This window comes from Elgaria multicarinata, chromosome 1 (genome assembly GCF_023053635.1).
Source record: "Elgaria multicarinata webbii isolate HBS135686 ecotype San Diego chromosome 1, rElgMul1.1.pri, whole genome shotgun sequence".
In the NCBI taxonomy this organism is placed as follows: domain Eukaryota; kingdom Metazoa; phylum Chordata; class Lepidosauria; order Squamata; family Anguidae; genus Elgaria; species Elgaria multicarinata.
This window is the reverse complement of record NC_086171.1, coordinates 193,781,183-193,806,633: the sequence shown is the minus strand read 5'-3', so window position 1 is coordinate 193,806,633 and position 25,451 is coordinate 193,781,183. Positions and strand designations below refer to the sequence as shown.

At 44.3% G+C, this 25,451-nt stretch overlaps 1 protein-coding gene across 1 annotated transcript in view; it reads left to right on the top strand.

Moving 5' to 3' along the window:
* The first annotated feature begins 1,128 nt into the window (after positions 1 to 1,128).
* PREX1 (phosphatidylinositol-3,4,5-trisphosphate dependent Rac exchange factor 1) overlaps positions 1,129 to 25,451 on the top strand; it is a 259,443-nt gene continuing 235,120 nt past the window's right edge. Inside the window, exon 1 of the mRNA XM_063145951.1 lies at positions 1,129 to 1,305. Within this exon, the coding sequence (XP_063002021.1) occupies positions 1,129 to 1,305 (177 nt within the window). The remainder of the gene's footprint in view (positions 1,306 to 25,451) is intronic.

Here is a 25,451-nt window from a genome sequence, read left to right as displayed (position 1 = left end):
TTAGGCGGTTCACAAAATAATGCCAGCCACAGTAGGGATCTCCTCCCCATCTTGAAGGTTCCAAGGGTGCTGAATCACAAGGGCGGGCAACAACGACCACGAACTCCAACTGGAACAGGACCTTTGAGGCTGCTTACACGACCTCAAATTGCACGCACCGTTATCAAACGCGATAAACAGGCTTGTGCACAATTTCGCGTGGGAACACGCTGCCAGCAGGCTGGGCTTCCCCCTCGGTGAGAGAGGCGAAAGCGGATTTTGCCGCACACCACGGCCTTTTTCAGTGCACGGACCCGAAGCGCTGACGCTTGACTGCAGAGTTGTCCCCCACGCGTGGGCGGCAAAACGAAAAGCTTCCAAGCGCGCGCCAGCGCAACCTTCTTCCCCACGCACGGGGAAATGAGCCCCAAACAGCTTGCATTCCATCCCTTTATTATGTGGCGAGAAGAGCCGAGGCCGAAGCAATAAAGGAAGAAAAACCCCACACCGATCAATTGCAGGTGGCTTGCTAATTCCTGGGAAACGGGGTGCGCGTGTGAGTAAATAGCACCTCAGGCCACCTTTCTTCTTCCTCGCGGTCGCTCGGGAGTCTTTGTTCGGGCCGAAGCCTCTCCCCGTAGCGCCGGCCGTCGTTTCCAGTCTTCTGGTTTTGCACTTGGGCTTGTCCCGCCAAGGCGCCCCGCCCCGCCCCCTGCCTCGGAGCGCCGCCCTCGCCTCAGGGCCGGCGTCGCCAGTCCGCACGATATCGCCACCTCCCAGCCCGCGCCGCTGCCTGCCCTCGCCACTCCCCCGTTCGCGCGCTCTCCCGCCCGCCTTCCCTCCGCTTGGCGCTGGGGGTTCCCTTCCTCGCTCTCGCTCCATTCAGTGCCATTCGCGCTGCACTGCGCTCTGCTTCTCGTCGCCTCCACGGCGTCCTCGGCATGTCCCTGAGCGGCAGTGCCGCTGGCAGTCGGAGCTCGTAGGCGGGCTGGGGAAGCCCTTTCGCCTTTTTCCGCCCTGTACGTTCGGCGTGCTTCGGGGATGGAGGGCGCCTGAGCCGGGCGCGGCGTCAGGAGGAGGAAAGCGCGCCGGGACAGCCGGCTCGGAAGGCAAAGTCGGGCTTTGGAAAGAGCAACGGCAGCCCCAGTCATGGAAGCGCAGCCCGCAACGTCGGCGGCAGCAGCGGCGGCGGCCCTCGGCAGCGGCGCCTGCCCCTCGGAGCCCCCCAAGGATACGGACCGCCAGCTGCGCCTTCGCCTCTGCGTCCTCAACGAGATCCTGGGCACCGAGCGGGACTACGTGGGCACCCTGCGCTTCTTGCAGTCGGTGAGCTCAGTGGCCGAAGTGGCGGACGCCTGGGCGGAGGGGAGTGTGTGTGTGTGTGTCGTCGGGGGCTGCAGACGAAAGGTCGCGCCGGTGGCAGCGGGGGAGAGGAGGGTCAGCCGTGTCTCCGCAGGGCACGGCTGACCCGAAGCAGAAGATTAGCGCGAGAGGTCGGGGAAAGGGAGAAGTGCCGCCACCGCCGCTCGTGCGGCTGCAGGGTGATGGAGTTGGCGTAATTTTGGAGGCGCATACCGGGCTTGCTAGGGGGCGCCGGGGGTGCAGCGCTGGGTGGGCCGGGCGGAGATGGTGACCGCCAAAGCAGTTGAAGTTTGGGGGGGGGGGGCTGGCGCTCTGCAGGCGTACCCCGGTTCTTGCGGAAAGGGCATCACCTGTAGGAATGGAGCTTCAGAGGGGCGAAGTGCAGCTTGCAGGTCCTCAAGAAGGGTCGCCAGCGGGGATTGGCGTGGTGCTGTGCCGTGCCTTGGAGAGGAAGAGAAGAGTTTCACCTTTCCTGCACCCAGGCTTAGTTTGGTGTGTTCTGTCTTGGAGAGAAGAGCTGAGATTCTGGGTGTCACCATTCGCACAGCCCAAGCATAGGGAAGTATGGTGGATATTGGCACGAAAAGTTCAGGCTAGAGGACACACAGCAGCCTGCCTGCCCTGGTTGAAAGCCAGTGGATAGTTTGCAAGCTGGGATGTCAACACAGGAAAGCACATCCATCATGTGGGTTTCCTTAAGCTCCATCTTAAGGCACTCTCTTTGCACGTTGCTACCAATGGATGTCTTGGTGGGTGGCAGGCGGCAACGGTATTTAGTCCATGCTGGGAAAAGCGGCCCTTCTTGCAGAGGCTTGGTCTGGTTTTTAAATCACCTCTTTTGAGACCCCAGAGCTTTCAAGATGTTTACACAGATGATAGTTTCCGGAGATAGTTCATCAGGTGCCTGAGCCGGCATAAGAGGGAGCCCTTTGCAAATAACAATGATCTAGTACAATGAGTAATGTTTTTAAGGCACGAAGTGATAAAAATGCTTCCTTTGTGCCTTAAGGTGTTGAGTATAGGTTTTTGGTTTAACTTTGTTCTCTTGGAAGATGTTGAATAAAACGTTTTGTGTGCTTTATATTTGGCTTGCCTTTGCAATTTTCCAGAAATGATGCTTAGCCCTGAGACTGTTTTGCTTTTAATTCGGAAGTTAATTCCTGTCACTTCTGCAGCTTATCTGGAAGTAGTCTTTTGTGCTCAAAAGTGACTACTACTTTTGACTAGTTTTGCTTCAGATATGTGGTTCTGGGAGGGTTTCTTTTTATCCATGTGGGGGTAATTAGTACTCCCATGCAAACTGAAAAATAAAACACATGCACACAAAAAACCTGCTTTCCCATCTGGATATTTCCCTTTTAATTTCCAGCCATGCGCTTGGAACTCATCAGCATGCCACAACACTTCAGCCCTTGCACACAACCCCTTTGTGGCTAACTGTGTCCTCACACTGTTCCAAAACCGTGAGAAGGAACAGTTAGTTTTGAGCATTGCTTTGCAAACATCCGTAACTGTGTTAGCTTCCTAGGGTCTCTTTGTTAGAAGCACAGTGAGCTTGAACTGGTATTGCTCTTCTGTGAATACATCATGTCCATTCTGTGCCGACATCATATACCCTGTGGATGCAAGCCAGTCAGGAGGAATCAATACACTGGAGTGTTTGCTATTATGCATGCACTGGTTACCCCCAGACTAGACTACTGTATTGCTCTCTATTTAGGACTGTCTTTAAAGACACTTAGGAAACTTAACCTGGTGCAAAACTCAAAATGCTTGTGGAGGCTCGTAGGTTTGACCATGTTACTACCAATTTTACAATGGTTACCCATTTGTTTCCAAGTTCAGGCTCAGTGCTGGTGTTAACCTTTAACCTAAAGCTCTGAATGGCTTGGGATCAGGTTATCTGAAGGACCACCTACACCCTTATGAATCTGCTCAGACCCTAGTTCGACCTCAGAGGTTCTGCTTTCTGACTCACAAATAAGGTTGATCCAGTTGGTAGGTTCCAGGGACTTGTGGTGGGCCCAAGCTTGTGAACTTTCCCTGTCCAGAGAACTTCCCCTCTCTTGTAGCTGTTAAGCGGACCCTACATACTTTAAAAGATCTATCTATCTTTGCTGGCTCCTTGTATAGACTTTTATCTGACTTTGTTTTTCTTACATGTTATGTTTTCCATTGTTCTTCTGATTTTTTAAACTGTGGTGTAGAAACAAATAACTAAAATATTATATTTTCAAAATTAACCTTTCAAGATTTAGCACATCCCGGGTGGCCCTGTCAAATAGGCTGCATAATAGAGTACAAGCCATTCTCTTTGCCTCAGTTCCGTATCTTTTGTCTGGTTTCAGCATTTTCACTAGTTTTTGCTCTTGTCCTTCTGAACTTCCCATTGCAATCATGAGGGCTAGAAAATTGATCTTAAATCTTGGAACTGCTTTTCCCAACAGCCACATTTCACTGATATTTCTATAGCAAAATTATGTACAGAGGGCTTTGCCAGTAGAGCTGCATAAGCATTTTCAGGTGCTTTAATGGATCCTTGGTCTGATCCAGCATGACTCTTCTGATGTTCTTAGATGAATGACACTACCTCAAATGCTGCTCTGTGACAAGATTTGGATGCAGCCCCATCACGATATGACAGTCTAGTGATGTGTAACTCCCTTTTTTGGCATTACTTGTCTGCCTTTTTACTAGCCATTTCTTTTACCAAGCTCCTTCTCTGGTCTCCAGTGATACTGACATGGGTGGGGGGATAAAGTCCTGTCAATTTCATAGATGGCTCATCAGTTCTTTACTAAAAAACTATTATGTATAGTAGCTCCTAGTACCATACATCTCCTTTTTTACTGAAAAAATGTTAGTGAAATTGATGGGAATTTCACCAAACGTGTCAGTTTCATAGTAGTGAAGAATTGGCTGCCAGATGGCCATGGCCATGGAAGAGCAATGAAGTAAGGAAGGAGGGTGCCTGCTAATAGAAATTGAAGAAATGCTTCTATACAGGGATATTTTTTTAAAAAAAATATGGAATGAAATTCCCAGCTTTGTAAAAGCTTGTGGGGAAAATGTTAGAAGACTACAAATCCACTTCCAGTAGAACACATCTGTTAACAGGTGACACAAAGGAACACTTCAAGGGGTTCAAAAGCGGTGGTAAATCAGTCTTCCTGTATGGCCTCCATCAGTTAGGAATGGGATGTGAGTGCATTTAAAAATTGCATTGCTGTCTTTCGCACATGCACACTAATGGGGGGGGGGGAGAGGGAGAGAGAGAGAGAGAGAGAGAGAGAGAGAGAGAGAGGCACATGTGAAATCAGATGAAGATGCTTGTGTAATTTTCCTATTTCTTTCAGTTGGTTCATGACCAGGTCCATTGAAGGTTTCAGAGGATGACTTTCTTCCTCCCTTTCCTTCCTTTTCATGCTGTATTCACTTTCCTGGAATCTATCAGGATGAATTCATTGACATGAGGTTATTTCCATAAAGTTGATCGGTGGGAGATTCAGGACGGATAAATAGAAGTACTTCTTCACATAGCACGTAGTTAAATTACAGAGTTTGCTATCACAAGATGTAGTGATGGCCACCAACTTGGATGGCTCTAAAAGGGGATTAGACAAATTCATAGAAGGTAAGACTATCAGTGGCTACTAGTCCTGATAGCTATATGCTACCTCTAGTATCGAAAGCAGCATTCCTATGTTGAGGTGTCTCTGGGGAAGATGACTGGAAGGGTGCTGTTGCCCTTGTTTCCTACTTGTGAGTTTTCCACAGACACAGGGAAGGGGCCATAGCTCAATGGTAGAGTACCTGCTTTGTATGCAGCAGGTCACAGGTTTGATCCCTGGCATCTCCTGGTAGGGCTAGAAAAACTCCTGCTAGTCAGTGTCAGCAATACTGGGCTAGATGGACCAATGGTCTGACTCAGTAGAAGGCAGCTTCCTAGGTTCTTGGTTAGTCGCTAGGTGAGCAGAACCTGGACTAGATGGCACCTTGGTCTGATCCAGCATAGCTCTTCTTATATTCTTACATAACAGTTGATTGAAAAGGATATATTTGCTTTAAGGAAGCTTTATCCAACTGGGCACCCTCCAGCCGTGTTGTACTACAATTCCCATAATTCCCATCCTGTATGGCTATTGTGGCTGAGGATGATGAAATTTGTAGGGATCGGTTGTAGATCAAATGATCTGGGTGGCGCTGGGTTGAGGAAGTTTGCTTTGAGGGATGATTGACACCAACTAAATTTTTTTGTTTTTTCTCCCTATGGTTGAGCATAAGAGTATGTAATTTTCCAAACGTCCCAATTACAGTGGCTGCTCGCTTCATGTTCTTGAAGTTCTGTTTTGGTGGAATGTGCTTCTATAAAAAGCACATGTTGCTCTGCCATCAAGACCACTGTCCCACCCCAGACACAACAAATCAAATTTCTCTGCCCATGTATTGAATTTGTGATTCGCCATTGATATTTTGCCAGGAATGAGCTGAGCTCATTCGACTTTTGACAAGTCACAGTTTAACAGATGTTCATTTCTATATGGGATCATTGTACTGATTGAGGGGAGGAGTTCCCTGCTCCCATGCGCTGTGTGTGTCATGATTAGGGCCTTTTGGGAGAGGTGCAAAAGAATTTGGATTGGAGACATCAATCTTATGGTCCCTGGGAGAATGTCCCAGGGACCATAGGATTGCTAGAAAAATGCTTCTTAGGTTGGAAACAGTGCTGGCTGCCCTTGTAGGCTGGAAAGAGAGGGGAGGAAACTGGAGAGGCCAGGATGCGAGTTGTCCTGAGCCGCCTCTAGCCTCCTTCCTCTCCCTCCGAAGCACCCTAAAAAGCCTATCTAACAAAAATTGCCAAACACGGATGAAAGGGAGGTGAAGATCACCTCTGCCACTCCTCCCGCTCTGCCTGCTTCAGCCCAGCAGGGGCATAGGAATCTTGGAAGGTTTGTCAAAGTTCCTGTCTGACTACCAAATTCTAGGTTGGACAGACACAAGCTGAGATCAGTTTCAGAGAGACATTCCAGGCAGAAGAGACCAGTGCGAAGTGATTATTATTATTTAAAAAAAATAATTCATTGTTATTGCACTGTTCTTTCAAGGAGCTCAGGAAAGCGTATATGGCTTCACACCTCCCTTTGCTAATCAACCTGTGAGGGACGTTAGACTGAAAGAGAGAGATTGACCCAAAATCACCCAGTGAGCTTCATGGCTGAGCATGGACATGAATTCTATTCTAAACTCTGTTCCCTCCATCACAAGTAGCCGCTTAGGAACCAGGGGAAGGTTTGCAGAGCCAGGGAGGAAAGCAGGAATTGGAAAGCGCAAGAAGCAGAGTTGGTGAAAGCTGATTCAGATATGATGGCGGCCAGGGGTCAAGCACTTGCTACACATGCACTGACTAAATAAGATGGCCAGTTCACATGTAGTATTAGCATGCTAGAAATTAATAGCTTGGCAGGTGCACCTCTGCATTACTGACTCTACATGTGAATGGCCACAATGCGGTGTGTGCAGAACAGTTTTAGTTTCTGCTCTGCCCCTCACACATGTATACATGCTTTGTATCATGTTCACACAGTTGAAGCAAGACTAGCTCCAGTGAAATGCCACTTGGATTTGACCCTAGTTTTTGGTTAGGTAGTAAACCTGTGTCTGGGCTGTATCACTTCAAACTGCGCACATGATTGAAGACTCCATCATACATACACATTCTTGGAGGCTGCATTCCAGTGGTCAATGGGGCCTGACAAGACAAAAATACCAACATATTTTAGCTTAAAACTCTTCCTGCATGCAACTAAGCCATAGGAGAAGTATTTTAACATTTTAGAAAGGGAGAAAAGCTTCACAACTGTTGGGAAAGCAGCGGATGATCAATGGTTGATGGAAAGGGGGCGTGGTCAGAAGAAGAGGGCGTGGTCACCTGGGTAACCCTGGAGGGTCCAGATTGGGACCTCAGGAGGACTGGATTTGCCCTCAAACCTGAGGTTCCCCACCCCTGATATATGCCCAGTCTTTAGGTAAGATCATGACAGTTCAAATGTGTTATAACAGCGGTCTTCAACTGGTGGGTTACGACCCAAAAAAGGGGTTGTGAGATCACTCCAGGTGGATCACAGCAAAGCTGTGAAATTGTGAAAGTGGGTCCCATGCTATGGGTTGGGAGTCCGAGATGGGTCTCAGTCTGGACTAGTTAAAGACCACTGTGTTAGCGTGTATAGAGTGGAGCAACGAGAAAGGCTAATCTCTAATTCAAAGCAACTACCTTTTTGCCAGTCACTCACTCCCTTTCAGCATAACACACCTCCCAGGACTGTTGTGAGGATAAAATAGGATAACAGCATGTATGCTGTCTTGAGGTTTTAGACGAAGAGCAGGATACAAAGGTAATAAATAACCCTGCCGTATGTTACAGCTAAATCAGACATAAGCCTTGTGAACCTCTGGGGTCTTCTGTTCAGTTTAGATATCTTAACACGATGGTTATCAGTGGTGCATTCAGGTAGGACTTTGGGGCAGAGGTCAAGGGCCCCACTCAGCAGAATGAGCATGAGGGACCCAAAGACACCAAGGTTACCTTACCACATTTTGAAGGAAATAAAGCAATGCATGTTACCATCAGTGGAGGCTGGTGGCTCTGATGCCAGTGGAGCAGTGCATTGCTCTGGGTTTCAGTCAGAACGCTAAAGGAGCTATCTAAGCACCTTGGATAGCTCCTTTAGTGTTTTGACTGAAGCTCAGAGGAGAGTTTCTGCCCCACTGATATCAGAGCCACCAGGCTCCACTAGTTACCAATCTAAGGAGAGGGCTCCTGTAAGACCGTTTAAGCCCAGAGTCTAAAATTACCTAAGTGCACCACTGAGGCAAGTTTATGCCTTTTTAAAGATATGGCAATGGGAGTGTGCATGCACGATGAGAAACAGGTTTTACATACGATGGCAGGGTTTGCACGATCAGGGAAGGTAAATAAGGCATCATAGCTTATTTTCCTGCCCTTGTATGGTGATTGCGTGCTTTATCATTACCATAATTGCACTTGCCGGGCCAGGTTTGTTGTATCATCCAAGCCTGGTGAGGGTTTGCCGTGGGGGTGGCTTACTAACCATCCTACAACCCTAGAACAAGCCATGAGTTGTAGGCGGTTTGTAAACCCACCCACTGCACTCTCGCTGGTTTTGGACGAGACAGCAAACTGCACTTGGCACGGGTAATTATGGTAATGACTGGCATGTGCACAGCAAGAAAATAAGCCACAATGGCTTATTTTCCTTCCCTGATAGTGCAAACCTAATCAGTAGCTCCTTTCTCCAATTCTATGCAAGCACGTCCTTCATCACTGCTTGAAAAGGGAAGCAGTGGAGTCACAGAGAACCCTTTTCTGAGCAAAGTCCAGAGATTTACACAATGTAAGCAAGCTTGTCTTTACTTGTGCAAAATTGCCATTGAAGTGAAGTGTGCATTTTCCAGGGACATAATGTGGGGTTGGGGATTTGCGGCACTGTCTTAGGCTGGTGCCCCCTTGTTAAACATTGACCATTCAAGCCCCAGACTTCACAATATTCTCCATAAATAATGCTGTAAGAAGCAAACAACCAAACCTGAGGCAGTGGCTATCCTGGGGCTTCCGTGGTAATGTGAAAGAATCCTTTTCTGTGTTTGGTGTTATAGACTTGCTTATAAATCAGACTATGTTACTGGGAGTCTTTTTTTTTAAAAAAAATCTTTTCTTAGAAGACTAGCATGTGGTCATGTAGCAGTTAGGGGAAAAGTTTTCCTTTGTGTGGGCCAGGAGACCTTTTCCCCTATGCTAGGTGGGGGTTCTCTCCTGCATACACAGAGGCCCCATTTTTATTTGCTTTGTATAAAAGATTCCACAGCTTTTACTTTACTTCTGTGGGTCAAAAGCGGGAGCGAGGGGCATGTGTGGGGAGGGGAGAGGGAGGGGAGGGGAGAGGAGGGAGGGGGTAGGGCACCATGGAAGTCACAGCATAGAACATTTTCTGAGTTCTGCAAGGAAGCCACGAAACTGGCCATGGGAAAGTGATGCCTCACCTTTTCCTGGGCAGGAGAATAAAGGGCTGTCCGAGCCTGACAATTTAAAAGGTTGTCACAGTATTATCTTTAAAATATTTGCTTCCTGAATTGAGCAGCAGTCGATGGCAGTGGGAGGGCAGGTCTGTGGTGGATTACTTTGGATTATGAAATCAGACAGAGTTTCAAAAGGTGATATCATTGTTTTTACCCGTGACATGTTAATGTGATGAATGGTTTTTGCTGAACTCCGGACAACTCACTGGCTCGCATCTCAACAGTGAAGAAGTGCTAAGCATTTCTGTGTGCACGTGGGAGGTTTTTTTTTGCTAATACCCCCCCCCAACTCCATCCCCCCCTCCTCCAAGTTGCTTCAGAGGGTCCCCTGATTTTCAGGAGCAGCTTTTCAGCATGTGCAAGCTGCAGTGGAAAGGAGTGGGAGGGTAAGACAAGCTTCTGTGTGTATGGAGAAGTCCTACTCACACTTCTTTGGCTCCTTATCCTGTATGTCTAAAGGGGAACATTTACATGATCAAAATTATGCATGTTATTCCATACAAGCAGGACTCGCAACACTCTATGCCATGGTTAGGCCACTGACCCTTTTGCAGCAAGTGGTTAGTGAGCGTGTTTAAACGTTATGTAGCCACCATGGCTAGGAATGGTTCACACGACACACTAAACCATAGTTCACATGATGCGCTAAGCCAGTGGCTCTCAACCTTCCTAATGCCGCGACCCTTTAATACAGTTCCTCATGTTGTGGTGACCCCCAACCATAAAATTATTTTCGTTCTTCTCTACACGATCCATTGTCATGGGATGGTTTGCTAATGAAAATAATACATAACAATAGCTTTAATAATACAAAAGATGATACATGACATAGTTCAGTCAATACAGTTTCCTAAGACCATTGGAAATATGTGTTTTCCGATGGTCTTAGGCGACCCCTGTGAAAGGGTCATTCGACCCCCAAAGGGGTCGCGACCCACAGGTTGAGAACCGCTGCGCTAAGCCATAATGTTTAGCTCAGAATGCTTAACCACTGTGGTTTAGTGTCTTGTCTGAACCGGGCTAATGTAGCATTGTGGAGTGTTCCTATTCAGGGTCCTGTCCCAGAATACCCCATTTCAGTCCTTTCCTGCCCTACCCCTTTTTCCAAACAACCCCATTCAGGCAGCTTTCTGTGCCTACTGAGAATTCTCAGTCCTAATTAGGCTGTTTTTTGCTTCCCCTTTTAGGGCCCCCACCCCACCCCACTAAAGGTTTTTTTTATATATACCTTTGCAAAAGTTGAGTTTACCCTAAGCCTGCTGATGCCATTGTGTGCAGATGGCTCTGTTTCTGCTGCGTAAGGATCCGTGCTGAGAGAATGGGTTCGATTTAGGATATAGGACAGCATTCCCCAACCTGGTGGCCATCAGCCCAGCCAGCATGGGCAATGATCAGGAATTATGGGAGTTGAAATGCAAAACATCTAGTTGGTGAAAGCTGATAATAGGTTTTCATAGAGATTATATTTTTATGTTCATTTTACTGTGTATTATTATTTTTATTATTATTTATAAGAAATCAAAATTGATTTCTTAAAATTGTCAAAGATGGAATGAAATTAAGAGCATAATGCTGTTAATTATTATACCATTTTATTAAATTATATATTATATCATTATTATATATAATGATATAATGATATTATATATCAGATTATTATATCTATACATGATGTAAGCCTTACTGAATTCAATCAAACTTCCGAATAAATGTAGTCAGCATTATAGTCTAACAGCCACATCCTTGCCATAAAATCTAGAAAGGTTCTATTTATTTTTTGGTTTGACGTCCTGTGGTCCCTGGGAGGGCATCCCAGGGCTCATAGAATATATTGCATCTCCTCTTAGAAATTCCATCCTCGGAAGCCTTCTTATTGGAAGCCTCCACCGCTAATGGTGCTCTGCCATTGGTGATCCAATAGTGGCAATTGGCAAAAAGGAGTCATTTGGGTGCTGGGAGACTTTTGATCCACCAGATCTAAAACCCTTGTGTTCTCATAACGTGTTCCCAGCACAGGGAAGAAGAGGATGCCATACCTGGAGCTGGTGTAGTTTTTTCTCGCTCTCCCAGTGGGAGGAAAAATATAAAAAAAAATGTTTTAAGTGTACACTGCTCCCCTCGCCCACGTATACCTTCCACCTTGCCAGTGTAAACCTGGCAGTGCATAGGAAGTGGTGGTTCTTCTGCTGCAGCTTCACCCTCTCCAACTTTGCCTGGTACCTGGTTTTATTGTTATGTGCTTTCTTTTTTGTTGCTCGTATTTTTAGCTTTATTTTGAAATAAAATAAATTCCATGATGATTGCAACCCACATATATTTTGGAATTCTGGCCTCATCGTATCCTGCATTTGAAGAAAGCCAGGTAAAAGCTAATATGTAGTGGGTTAGGATGAGAAATTTTACTGAAATGATATATATGTAAAGCAGCACAAAATATTGTTGTTGTTTTTTTAACACCAATGAACCATGCTAAGAAGTTTAGCCTTGAATAAAGTGTGCCGGTTCTACCAATGCTTCCCTCTTTGTCTGTCACATTCTTACAAGCAGAGAGAAGATATTACATTCATAAGAATTCAGCTAACCGAGGCCTTATCTTTAAAATATACAACATGTGTAGGGGAAGAACATTTATTATTTGTCCAGAGTATAGGCCTATAGATGACGTTTGTGGTTGGAAAGGTTCCTTTAATACACCAACAGTTCTCATATTGTCAGTTTGAAATGTAAAGGAAATGATGATGAAGAAGAAGAAAAGGCCAAGATGCTAATACAGATAAAGAAACATGAAACAAGGAAGAGATAAAATAGAAAACAAGTCAAAGGTTTAACATCAAAGCTACTGGTGGAATAACATCATTTTCAATCAGATGTGTGGTAGTAAACGTTGCACCAAAAATGTTTGTTATTTTCCACCTAAATCATAAAACCCAGAGAACACCAAGATCCACTTATGTTTTACACAGCAATTCCCTGTTTTATCTGTATTTTAAAAATTAAGATTTCTCTGGCTATGTTTTATATTTCATTGTGATCTTTGCAACATCAACTCAGCTGCAGTCCTATGTCCACTTAACTTGTGAGTAAGTCCCTCTGAACTCAATGGGACTTACTTCTGAGGGAGAAAGCAGACGTTGCTTTAAATCTAGCAGCTGCATCGTTTTCATTTTTACTCTAGAGTAGGTGTACGGGGCCTGATCCAGATCAGGACCATAGCATGATGAGTAGGGGTTCTTTTAAGATCCAAATTGAGTTCACTGTTCCAATTCTAGAGAAGAAGAAAAAAAGCAGCTGCTAAATACAGATTAAAAGTGTTTTTTTGCCCTGAAAAGGCATCTATAGGATTGTGATGTCAGTGTGACAAAATGAAAGCTAGATGATGCACTTTGGCCCTTTGGAAAAAATACCCACAGAAGTAAACTTGGATTTCCCAATGAGTGCACACTCAGCATGTTTGCCAATATGGGTTTGCTGCATTCACACTTCCTGTTTTCAGGTGTATGCTTAGAATATCTTAGGTGTACAAGGTTCACTGTCAGTACTTGGCAGGACCTGCTGATGCCTGCCTTGAACTTTCCCCCCCAACCTTAAAAACAAACAAACAAACAAATCTGGTAAAGCACCCCAAACAGTGTCAGGCAGCAGTGTTTACCTGCCATTTTAATATCCCACAATGCTCTAGACTGATGCTACATCAGAGGCATTATGGGAAACTAAAATGGTGGCTAGAGGAAACAGAGTGCTGTCACTAACATTCACTGCCACCAGTTAAGACTAAAGGCGCCCTGTGATCGGTGGCGGGAGTGGGGGGAACGGCACCAGAGGACACTTTGCCCAGGGCCCCCTCAAACCTGGTGCTGACCCTGGATGCTTAATAATAGAATGTGTCCAACTTAGGCACATTCCAAAACAGTTTTCGCAAGATTGCAACAGGCACTATCAGAGAGCATAAGGGAAAGAAGGGTTTCTAGCAGAAAGGAAGACCTTTGATTATGTACTCACTCACTTGCTGTATGGTAGTGGATGGAGATGTCTGAGGCGATCAAACCAATGCCCAAACTTGCATTTTAAATCCATCACCCAGACAGTCTTCATTGTATCTTTTCATATGTAGTAAATCGGGCTACCCCACCCTGGTGCCCTCCAGATGTGTTGGACCGCAATTCCCATAATTCCCAGCCAGCATGCTGACTGGGAATTATGGGAATTGCAGTCTAGCACATCTGGCAGGCACCAGGTTGGGGAAGGCTGTAGTACTATTGAATATTTTAGATCCTGGGTATCTCATTCAAGGCTGGTTCAGATCATGCTCAGGCTGGCTTCCAAAGCAACATTGGCTTGGTAGATGTTGCATCCCTGATCTAATTATTGTGCTGGGGTGTGTTTTTGTGATGGAATCTGGAGTTCTTTCACCGCTTATTGTGTAAAATGTGCTCTGTTAGCACACATGCTGCCATCAGATAAAATATACCCACATCCTGCTGGCTTAAAAATATTTTGTTCTGCAACTTTGCTAAATATTGAGCTTCTTAGTTTCTGCACTGCCTGAGCACTCTGCCCATCATGAGACCTGGATGTTTGCAGCTCCTTTGTAAATTTCAGCAGCCTCTTCTGCCTGCAATTGGTGCTTGCGGCCAAGGAATGTTTGTCTCGTTGGCTCCTTGACTACGGTTTCCTGGGTCCTGCCCTTTTAGGTTCAATAGGCGCTGGTAATAATAAAGCGGCTTGTTGGGGAAGGCGAACCGTCTGTTTTGTGTAAAAACAAGTTGTTTCTTTTCCTGCACTGCGTCCTTCGAAGGGAGGGAGGTGGTGAAAGAAAGAGCAGGGCAGAGCTAAATGAGCCTTCCTGTTTTTGTTGTTGGCGTGGATCAGATGCACGCACTCGGCAATTGCTGCACAAGGTGTCAAGCCTGTCTGAAAGGCAGCTGGGCTTGTGTATTCTTATTTTGAGAGTCCTTGCTTGTTTTGTTAGTTCGGAATGCTTCCTTTCTCAATAGCATCCTCCCTTCCAGCATTCCCTTGTTTCAACCATCCAGAAAATGGGTGACGAGTGACACAGGGAGAGATCCAGTCAGAGGAAGGAGATTTCTCTAGGAAGCAGTTTAATGACAGGGAACCAATTTTATATTTCCCTCTCGGAAAACAACCTGGATGTAGGAAATGAAGCAAAACCAAGCAATTTATATTGGGGGAAGATGGGGCGCTCCTTTGGAATGTCTGGTTGTTCTTATTCAATCAGTCCTAATGCCAATTCCTCGGCTCATACAGATGATCATTGCAACCATAGAAATATGTTCTTGCTGGGCATTTGGCTTATATTGGTTCTTTGAGCATTTGGTGTTTATTGGTTCTTTGCCAAGGCAGTATACGATTTTTAAATACTGAAACAAGCAAAACAAATGTGTTCCCCTCGACCACCTCCTCGTTTCACTCCAGCCAAACAAATACCAGAATGTGGTTTTCTCAGGCCAATTGATGGTCCCTTCAGGAACTGATAGCATGAGCTACCCAGCCTGGATTTCTCTTCTTCTGCCTTCCTTCAAGGCATACAGATATTAAGTCAAAAACACATCTGAAGGTACTAGCTGAGGTCTCGTTGAAATGTCCCACTTTGAAAGAAAGAATTCCAGTTGGATTGGCAGAGGGCATCTCTTTTGGGCTATGCAGGATAAGCCCTACTGCCTTGGTTCTCCATGGCAGTCAGAATTCGCCATGAAACTGGAAATTATTATTATTATTATTATTATTTATTTATTTATTTATTTATATAGCACCATCAATGTACATGGTGCTGTACAGAGTAAAACAGTAAATAGCAAGACCCTGCCGCATAGGCTTACATTCTAATAAAATCATAATAAAACAATAAGGAGGGGAAGAGAATGCAAACAGGCACAGGGTAGGGTAAACAGGCACTGGGTAGGGTAAAACTAACAGTATAAAGTCAGAACAAAATCAAGTTCAGGCCACAAGCCTATGCATATTTAGACAAAAATAAAAAATAAAATAAAGTCCTACAACTCCCTGCATCTCCTGGCTGGGAGTTGTAGGACATGCATAGGACTGACCCCCTAAATGATATGAGTGGTGTACACCATCCTTCCCCGACCTGACACCTCCCAAATAAGACTACAGTGCCCATCATTCCCATACTGGCTTGTGATGATGGATGGTGTTCTCCAACACATCTGGATGCACCCAGTTGGGGAAACCTGTTTTATAATATTGGTCTTCCACTGGTGCATCCGGATCTACAACTAACCTAATATGGAGTCAGTCCAATGGCACCAGTACTACATTACAAAAAAGTCATTTTTTTGAGGAGGAAGTTTAAATGGAACGAGTGAAAGAGGAAGCCAAATGCAGAACAAGCCATTGTGTGTGCTTTCCTTTTTCTTCTTTTTAATGCTAGAGTTTAAAGGCCTGCCAGCTGCAGACAGCCTCTATCTAGTTCCTGGGCTGGCATTGGTTTCCCTCGATATTTTCATGCCTTTTATGTTTGTGGATGCTCTCTATTAGGAAACATGCCCTTTGCAGACCCGAGCAAGGCAGTTTTCATTTTGCTTTGTGCAGGAATAATTTCTGTGGGTGTTCATAGCCTGACCTTCTCAAGCCTAGTGGAGCTTCAGTGGCCTTGTATTTTTGGATTGGTAAGGCCTTCATCATTATCACAGTTCTAGTTTCTGATCCTGACATTCTCCATGCCCTCCTTTTCCTATATAGGCTGGGAGGCAGCAGTGTGCTATATCAGACTTCTGGGCCTTGTTCTTGACTCGGCTCCCTAGTGCCTGGGCTAGATTTCCCCTCCCCATCTGCCAAATGGGGCAGATAACCATCTCTGCCTCATGTGGTGTTATGAGCTTTTGTTAATTAAGATTTGTAAAAGTGCTGCAGGTTTCTCAGATTAAAGGGGAACAGGGTAATTACTGCTCTCTAATAAAGTCTCCTGTAACTGCCTGGTCACAGTAGTCATAAAAAGCAAAAGCCTGCTTTAGAGGAGAGATAATGATCAGTGTTACTCTGCAATGCAGCCTGCAGTTTTTATGGTAGCCTGCTCTGATGGTGATATTGGGCTGTTCAGCTCAGACCTCAGGAGGCCTCTTGTTTACGTACCTCCCCCCAACAAACCAGAGAGCATTTACCCCTCATTTGCTTAGATTGGAATGAGGGACTTTTATGTAATGCTTCAATGTATTCCTTTTGGGTTTAGCAACAGAAACAGCGACAGACGCCATGTTGTGAAATTTTACAGTTCTCTGTTGGCTGGGCTGGACCAAGACATTTTGGTGCCTGGGGCAACATTCATTTTATAAGAAGTGCATTATTGTTTCAGCTTTAATTTGTTGTAAGGCATCTTGAAGGATACAAAGAACTATGTGATGGAGATATATATATGAGTAAAGTGCACTGATCAAGAAGCTTCACCCATTCCTAGCTCTCTTCTGGGGAGCTGGTGCATCAGTTTGAACATGAAGTGTATAATTGTGTGCTGAATGTGTGCATAGACATTCATGCCAATATCTCAGTCTTCAAAGGAGCAAATAGCCATGCTACAGTACAAGCAAGGTGCAAATGGACATTGCAATCTAGCACCTTGACCAAGAAGAAATGACATGTGCACCAATGCTAACCTGGCAGCGACAGTTACGATGAGAGATATTTGCAGTATGTTGTCTTTGAAGGCTCCTGTGAAAATGGGTATGGGTTATCAGACTGAGGTTCATCCTTGTTTCCATTTTTCAACACCAACTTTGAGCTGGAATTCACATTGAAAATGTAGAAACTTGTCCTAAATGTGTGTGTACCAAATCTCATTGAGGTACCTCAATGTAAACATTCCATGTTTATGTATTTGATTTATGCTCTGTCTTTTTACCAAAAAATGGCACTCAAGGTGGTTAAATGTTAAATTAGATGCTCAATTTTAACTGGCAGGAGAAAGTCAGAACAGATAAAAGGAAGTACTTCTTCGCACAGCGCATAATTAAACTATGGAATTTGCTACCACAAGAGGTAGTGATGGCTGCCAACTGAGATGGCTTTAAAAGGAGATCAGATAAATTCCTGGAGGAGGAGGCTGTCAATGACTACTAGTCACTGCTACCTCCAGTGTCAGAGATGGTACACAGTTGTTCACTGTGTAACTATTGCTGATAACGCAAACTAGGTAAGCCAATTAACACGTGTGATGCGTTTATCTAGTTTATCTGGTGTTTGTCTTATCAGCAAGAACTGAACTGTGAATGACCACTGTTAATAATGTGATTATCATTGTCAATACTTTCTGCATTTCCTTTCCTTCTGACCTCACTGCATATAATCCCCCGTCTCCGCCATATAAAAACCTGAAACTCTCCATAATGTTCCACCCCAATATCTGGAATCCTTTAGCAGCAACAGCTCCTCCAACTGATGGAGAGTGATCTTTAAGAAGACTTGAACCAGGAGTACCTTTTTGCCATTTGTTCCTTTTCCCCTGCAGCAGCAGCAGCTGATTCCACCTCTGAGCACTGCAGGAGTGTCAGTTGTTTGACCATGTGTCATCAGCTATGGTGTGTGTGTGTGTGTTGGGTGTGTATGTTTGTATCTTTTGCAGCCGCTCTGGTGCCTTTGCAGCTGATCTCTTTTGTAGATGCCTCACAGCAGCTGTAGAAGTGCAAGGGAAGTGCAAAGACCCATATTAAAGGAAACTGCATATAGTCTAGAGAACAAAACAGCAGAAGGGCGGAAGGAAGGTCCTCCAGTTACTTTCCTAGGAAGATGGTTTGAAAGACTTTTTTTCTGCAGTGGCATTGCAGTGCATTGAATACACCCCATACACAACCCACTGCCCTGCATTCAAAGAACATTTCCTACTTTTTAAAATCCATAGTAAGAGATGATAAAATCCCCCCTACTTATTTCCATGGAACACAATCTGCAGAGTGTATAACCTAGTGAGTTAGGTTGTTTAGCATTGTGAAGTATCATGAAAAGGAAGGGAGGAACAGAATTCAATCTTAAGGCTACATTAAATAGTGTGACTTTTTCTTGGTTGAGATTAGCATCAGTTAATGTGCTCCATTTCAACAGTATTACAGCCAGACAGAGCAGCAGTGTTTACTTTTAAGTTCATGAGTCCCTAGTGGATCCCTATACAGAGAGCTCTAAAGGGTAGATTTAGTAGCATATATGTTGGGTTTGTACTAAAAATACAACACTATGTAGTATTAATGGCATATGTATTATTTCAGCCCCTACCTCCATTTCACTGTATTTTCCCTCCTATTTTGAGTGGTGTACTGGAATCAAAACAATACAAACATAAAAAAGACTTCTAGCCAACCTTCACAGCAGCATGAAAATATTACCCAAAGTTTCTAACTCAACCATAAGAACCCATAGCATATTAAAAACAAAACAGTTTGTACCCAGAGATATATCCTAAATATTCCCTTTGTGTTATCAGTTACTCATCTATTATTTCGTATAGAATTGAAAAGATTTTATTTCCTGGCAGTGCAGATTCCCATAATTTAATCCATCCATGAAGCCTCTATATTGCTGAGGAACATGGTGGGGAGGGTGCTATTGAACCCATGTCCTGCTTGTGGATTTCTGGTTGACGGTTTGTTGGTTGTGAATAGAGTGCTGGGCTAGATGAACCCTTGGTTTGATAAAGCATGGCTCTTCTTATGTTCTGATCACTCCTTCATAAAGGAAACAATAGACGCTTACTATTTTACAATATTAAAGACAGAGAAATAAAAGAGTTCATAAGCCTTATCAGGCTGTTCATTTCTGGAAAGGGATCATAGTTAAGAACATAGGAACATAAGAAGAGCCATGCTGGATCAGACAAAGGGTCCATCTAGTCCAGCACTCTGTTCACACAGTAGCCAACCAGGTGTCAATCACAAACCCACAAGCAGGACACGGTGCAACAGCACCCTCCCACCCATTTCTCCCAGCAACTGGTGTATATAGGCTTACTTCTTTTGATACTGGAAGTAGCACGTTGCCATAAGGAGTAGTAGTCATTGATAACCTTCGCTTCCAGGAATTTATTCAACCCCCCTTTAAAGCCATTCAAATTGGTGGCCAACACAACATCTTGTGTAGTTCAGAAGTAGACCTTGTCTTAGGTTCAATTTTTGGCATTTCCAGCTGTAAAGATCCAATAACAGGTGATGGGGAAAACCTCTTTCTGAAGCCCTGGGAAGCAGAGTAGACAACAATACTGGGTTAGTTGGGCAAATAGCCTGACTCGGTCTAAGGAAGAATTGCTCTGGGTTCTTTCTAAAGTAGGGCTTTCAGGGCTAAGCTGTTCATAAACATTGATTACTTCCTTGCTTGAGAAGCTGTGGCATATTTGGACAAAAGATATAATCCAGATCTATACCTTTTGTCAAATCATTACAAATGTGGAATGAAAAGCAGGAAATAACACTATGGAATGTGGATTGTGCCCTAACAGTTGTCAGTGCACTTCAGTACCGCTATAAGTATAGTGTAGATCTAGCCATAGCTCCCTTTTCTGTTATTTTCCCTCTCCCCCACCAAGAATACTTTATATTTGCATCAAGATAAATTTTCTTGATGCAAAATCACCCATCATCGTGATGCTGAAATTTTGGCAGGCCCTCCAAGGCAGTTTTCTCTCCTGCTGTTGAAGGCCTGTCGGGTTCCTCATAGCTGCCTTTTTAACTGTGCAAAATCCAGAGTCTTTTGTTTGGGGCTTTGGATGACAGGAAAGAATGTGCAGCTCATTAGTGCTGGTGATTTACTTCCATCCACTTTTGTAATGGGGTGGGACACTTAATCCGTGTTTACACAGCAATCTTGCTGTTACGTGCCCTGAATTGACAGAGGATCCCTGGATGGATATACTCAGCTGGGTGGCACTCTTTCAGGGCATATGAGGGATGGTTTAAAATGCTAAAACTGAGGGGAGTGATGCCAGCTTGTCTTCTCCTTCAGCCTGTCTCCATAGTAGTGTTGCCAACACTTGCCTTTTACTCGTTGCACACAATGGAGAGGTTTGGCTGTGATAAGCTAACTCTGTTGAGTATCTCACTGCTCTCAAAAGGTGCAGGGAGAGTGTTATCAACAGAAGAGCAACCCTACCCTTGGGGGTGGAATTTTAACTCAAGACAGAGGTGGAGCTCCTCAGAGGTTATAGTATAACGTCTGACCAGACTTGGAATATTGTGTTTGGTTCACCCCTTGACATATTGTGTTCAGTTCTGGTCTCAACAGCCTCAAAAAAGATATTGTAGAGCTGGAAAAAGTGCAGAAAAGAGCAACTGCTATATGAGGAAAGATTACAACCAGTAGCAGAGACAGGGCTCACAGCGCCACAGTGCTGCCCCCCCCCCTTTTTTATTAGCAGGGATGCTGATGTCATCTGCCATCCCTCTCAGACTTCCCTGTTCCCTCAGAGATTAGCTGCCATCCTCACAGTAGCTTGGAAGGGTGGGAATGCATTTTCTTTGCAACAATATATTGTTCCTTTTTGTAATTTAAAGTATTTTGAAGTTGGCTTGGTTGTGAACAAACAATTAAGATCCATTTGCAAAGGAGTCACAGAGAGTCAGTGTACAATGGTAATCCATGTGGTCATTTTCTTTCAAGATGTTACTGTTGTGGCATGAAACACTTGCTATGAGGAGACTGTTTCTTGAAGCTAGCATAGTCTTCTACAGATGTGTTGGACTGCCATCATTCCTAGACAATGGCCATGCAAGTCAGTATCAACAGTACTGGGCTAAATGGACCAATGCTAGTACTTGGTATAACACAGCTTCCTGTGTTCCTAAGTCCTGGGTTCAAATGCTGCTTCAGCCATGAACGCATTAGATGGTCTTTAGCAAGCCACTATCTTTCAGCTTCAGCGCCCACCGTCCTTGCAATATGGAGGAATTGCAGGCTTGTTGTAGGGATTACTGAGATATGTATGAAGAAACACTTGGAATATAATAGTACCCAATATTTATTAATAGTACCCAATATTAAAACTGAAGTCAGGACTGCATCTACTACATCATCATCATCATCATCATCATCATTTTAAATCAAATAGGAGAAGCCTGGTCAGGAGCATCCTGCCACATAAGCCAGCCTTGAAATTTTGTTGCAAATCTCTCTCTTGGAGTTCCAGAGCTTGAGCTACACTTGGCATCTGCCTGCTTCACCTGCTTGTGATAGCATTTGTGTTGTGCTCGGTGCATTCAACAGCTGTTTTGTCAGGCAGCTGGAGCAGAATTAGTAGCATGACTGAGTAGTTAAGCTCTGGAGCTTCCATGCTCAAGACCAATGTTGCTGTGGCCTTATGTCACCTCTTGACTTCCTAGGTTCATAAAATCAAGTTTGCTGCACCTCTTGCATCCTTCTGCATGGCCAACTTATTTGTGGCACACAAGAATTTTATGAATCAAAAGTGCAATCTTATGAATCTCCCTAAAACCACATACAAGTTAAAGCTATGGACAGCATCCAATTTGACACTAGCGTTAACGTGAATTATATTATGCTACTGCAAGCAACCTCTAGCACAACACCAATAGCATTTGCTGGTGCAAAAGGTTTTCCAGGGAAACTCATTGCGCCAGCAAATGCTATTTGGGTTGTACTAGAGGACACTTACGCTAGCACAACATAATTTATGTTAGTGCTAGTGTCAAATTGCATATTGCCTTCTCTTTCCTCCCATTGGCATTTTCTATATCACTTCTGGTTGGAACATAATGCTTTTGTAGAGCATTTGGCAACAAATTAGGCTCTGCCATGTCTCCCCTTAACCTCCTTTTTTCCAAGCTAAATAAAACCCCATAAAGAGGCAGGCTGTCATGTTCTACATTCACTGAAATATCTTCTGTCTTCTAGTTCATAAGTGGGCAGACCTCAGGCTTATAGAATCGACTTTATTTTTACCAGAACCCCGAGATCCACCAAGTGGAACCAAAGACTAGTGCCTTGAAGACCAGATGTACGTTTAAAACGAATGAACAGGATACTTCTGAACACATGCCCAGCCTTGGATTTCATTTTCAGTACCAGAACTCAGCACACAGCTTTGACCTACAAAGCTATTCCTAGTTTCCCTCCAAGCATTCTTCCTTTCAGTGGCTTAATTTGGGGTGGAGGAGCCTTTTTTCATTTGTTGCTATTGTTAAACAATTGGGAGTCAGAAACCCCAACTGACCTGCTGAAAACCACCCATCTATCTTTTGCCTATCCCTGATATACCTACGGTTTGTTTCACTGTGAAAAGCAAATTGGTTGTGATTGGAAGAAGTTAGTTTCTTCATCACCTCTTTGGAGCCATTTCTTTGAGGGGTGTGTGTGTGCTTGTATGTGTGGTGAAAACTTTTGTGACAGAAGGTTCCATCTCCTTTCCTCTGAAAGAGCAGTAACAGTAAAAATCAAAGTTGTTGGCTTTGTAAAAATGCTGCTCTTTTCTCTAGTCCACAAAAGCATATGCCACAATACCTTTCTTCAAGCTCTTTGTTGTTTTTGTTCTTTATCAAGATTCCTTTTTAGAAAGAATTCAGAGGATTGTGAGAAGTGAATCAATAAAGGGAATCAATAATAGTGAGCACAAAACTGGCTATAGTAGAACCCCGCCTAATAAGGCCCTCCAACAAAACCAGATACCTTGTGGCCAGGGCAGGATCTACACTACTGCTTTAAAGCGCTTTATAACAGTTTTGACAACGCCCAGGACACACTCCGTATACAGTTTTCAAAACGTTTTCAAAGCGCTTTAAAAGCAGTAGTGTAGATCCCCCCCTAATTAATTTGTCACGGCCAAATAATGGTTTGGTTGTTGGGCTGTGCTTTAGCCTCAAGAGTTCACTGGTTTGCAATAATTGTAGTCTGCTGTGACATCCAAATTAAGTACACTTTGGATACTGCAAACCATATTTTGCCTCCCAGTTCAAACCAATTCTTGTCTGGAGTGATCTATGGTTTGTTGTAAGCATAGTTTGCCTGATTTGGATGTTAACAGTAAACTATAGTTATTGTGAACCAGGAAGTCAGGGGGGAGCAGGGGAGCCTGCATTATGATATCTGCACTGGACCTGAGCTTTAGATGAAAATGGGAGTGGAAGTAGAAATACCCATCTTTGTTTAGGTAGATGGAAAAAGTTCCAAGAGGGGGTTGTAGGCAGGGTGTGTTTCTGTATAACTGCAATCCTTTACATGTCTACTGAGAAGTAAATCCTGTTGTTTTCAGTAGGGGTTACTCCCAGCCATACTCATTGCAGTCCTATAGTCACTCACCTGAGAGTATCTGCCATTGAATCTGATTGTACTTTTTCTGAGTGGATGTAGTATAGTATTGCACTTTAAATCCCCTTTGTGGTGTTCCTGACCAGTAAGAGTTTGCCAAAATTACAGAGCTGACAGTGCTTAGAATTCCTTGAAATATGTTATTCTTGTTATTATTGATTTGATTGGCTGATTGTTAGCTAGCCTGGGATGTCTGTAACTGAAGGTTGGCTATAAAATGAGCATTTTATAGCATGCTTGTGACTGGCCGCTCATGGATATTTGAGGGTCATGTTTGCCTCCTACGCGGCTCCCACTCCATTCCCCATTTTTAGTGGTAAAAAATAAACCGCCCAGAGAGCTTTGGCTATTGGGCGGTATAAAAATGCAATAAATAAATAAATAAATAAACTCATAAAATCCAACTTTTCTGAGATAAATCAGTATTTGTTGGGTTTCCTGCTGTATACAGGTGAAGCTGTGTAATAAAGGCCCACTAGAGGGCAATGTCCAATTGAATTGTATGGGCCACGTGGTCGCTGCTCTATTCCGTAAGAGAAGCAGGAAGCAGAGCCACAGTAGGGGAACACAATTTTTCCCCATGTGAAGGAGCTCTATATTAAATAAATAACAATAGCAGTACCCTTTTAAGAACTAAGGACATAAGAAGTGCCATGCTGGATCAGATCGAGGGTCCATCTGGTTCAGCCCTCTATTCACACAGTGGCCAACTAGCTGTTGACCAGGGTCCAACAAAGCAGGTCACGGTGCAACAGCACCCTCCCATCCATGTTCCCCAGCAACTGGTGCACACAGGCTTACTGCCTTGGATACTGGAAGTAGCACATAACCATCAGGGCTAGTAGCCATTGATAGCTTTCTCCTCCAGGAATTTATCCAACCCCTGTTTATAGCCATCCAAATTGGTGGCCATCTAGTGTGGCTGAATTAGCACTAAGGGATAATATTCATGTACAACTTCCCCCAAGCAGTGTTCTTGCAGAATGACACCTGCCTCAGCCTATGAAAAGACTAGGGCTGGCTCATGACGCTGTTGCCCCTTTGCCCTGTAATGCTAATAAATTCTAGTAAAATGGGTCTGGGTTGCATGACGACTTTCAAAGGCATTTAAAATAGCCAAGGTAACAAATGTTAGGATATTGCTTTAGAACAGGGGTGGAGATCCTCTTTCAGCCTGAGGTCCCAATTGAGTTTTGAAGAAGTTCTCAGGGGCCGCATTCTGGTGGTGCTGGTGGTGGTGGTGGTAAGAGCCAAGGCAAAGGAGGAGGGGCCAAAAGAAAAAATGGGTGGGACCCCAAAACACCATCATATTGTAGCTTAAAACTCTTACAGCCAGTGACTAAGCCTTAAAAGAGGCATTTCAATCTTTTAGAATGGGGGAAAATACATAGAAGATGAGAAACCTTTTGTGTAGATCTATGGTTGGGGGGGAAAGAGTATGTTCAGGGGATGGAGGGATGGCTGACCAGATTTGGCCCCAGGGCCTGAGGTTCCCCACCTCTGATCTAGAGTTTTGATTTCACATGTGGTGCCAGACATTCTAAGTTACAAAATGCAGAGTTACAAAATACATTCATGGAGAGAGAGAGAGAGAGAGAGAGAGAGAGAGAGAGAGAGAGAGAGAGAGAGATTGCATTGCATTATTCCATGGAGGTGGAACTATTTTTGTTGTTGTTGAGAGACTTGGCAGGAAAAGTACATTTCCAAAGAAAGCTGCAGGGTTGCATATGTTCTGGTTTTCTCCT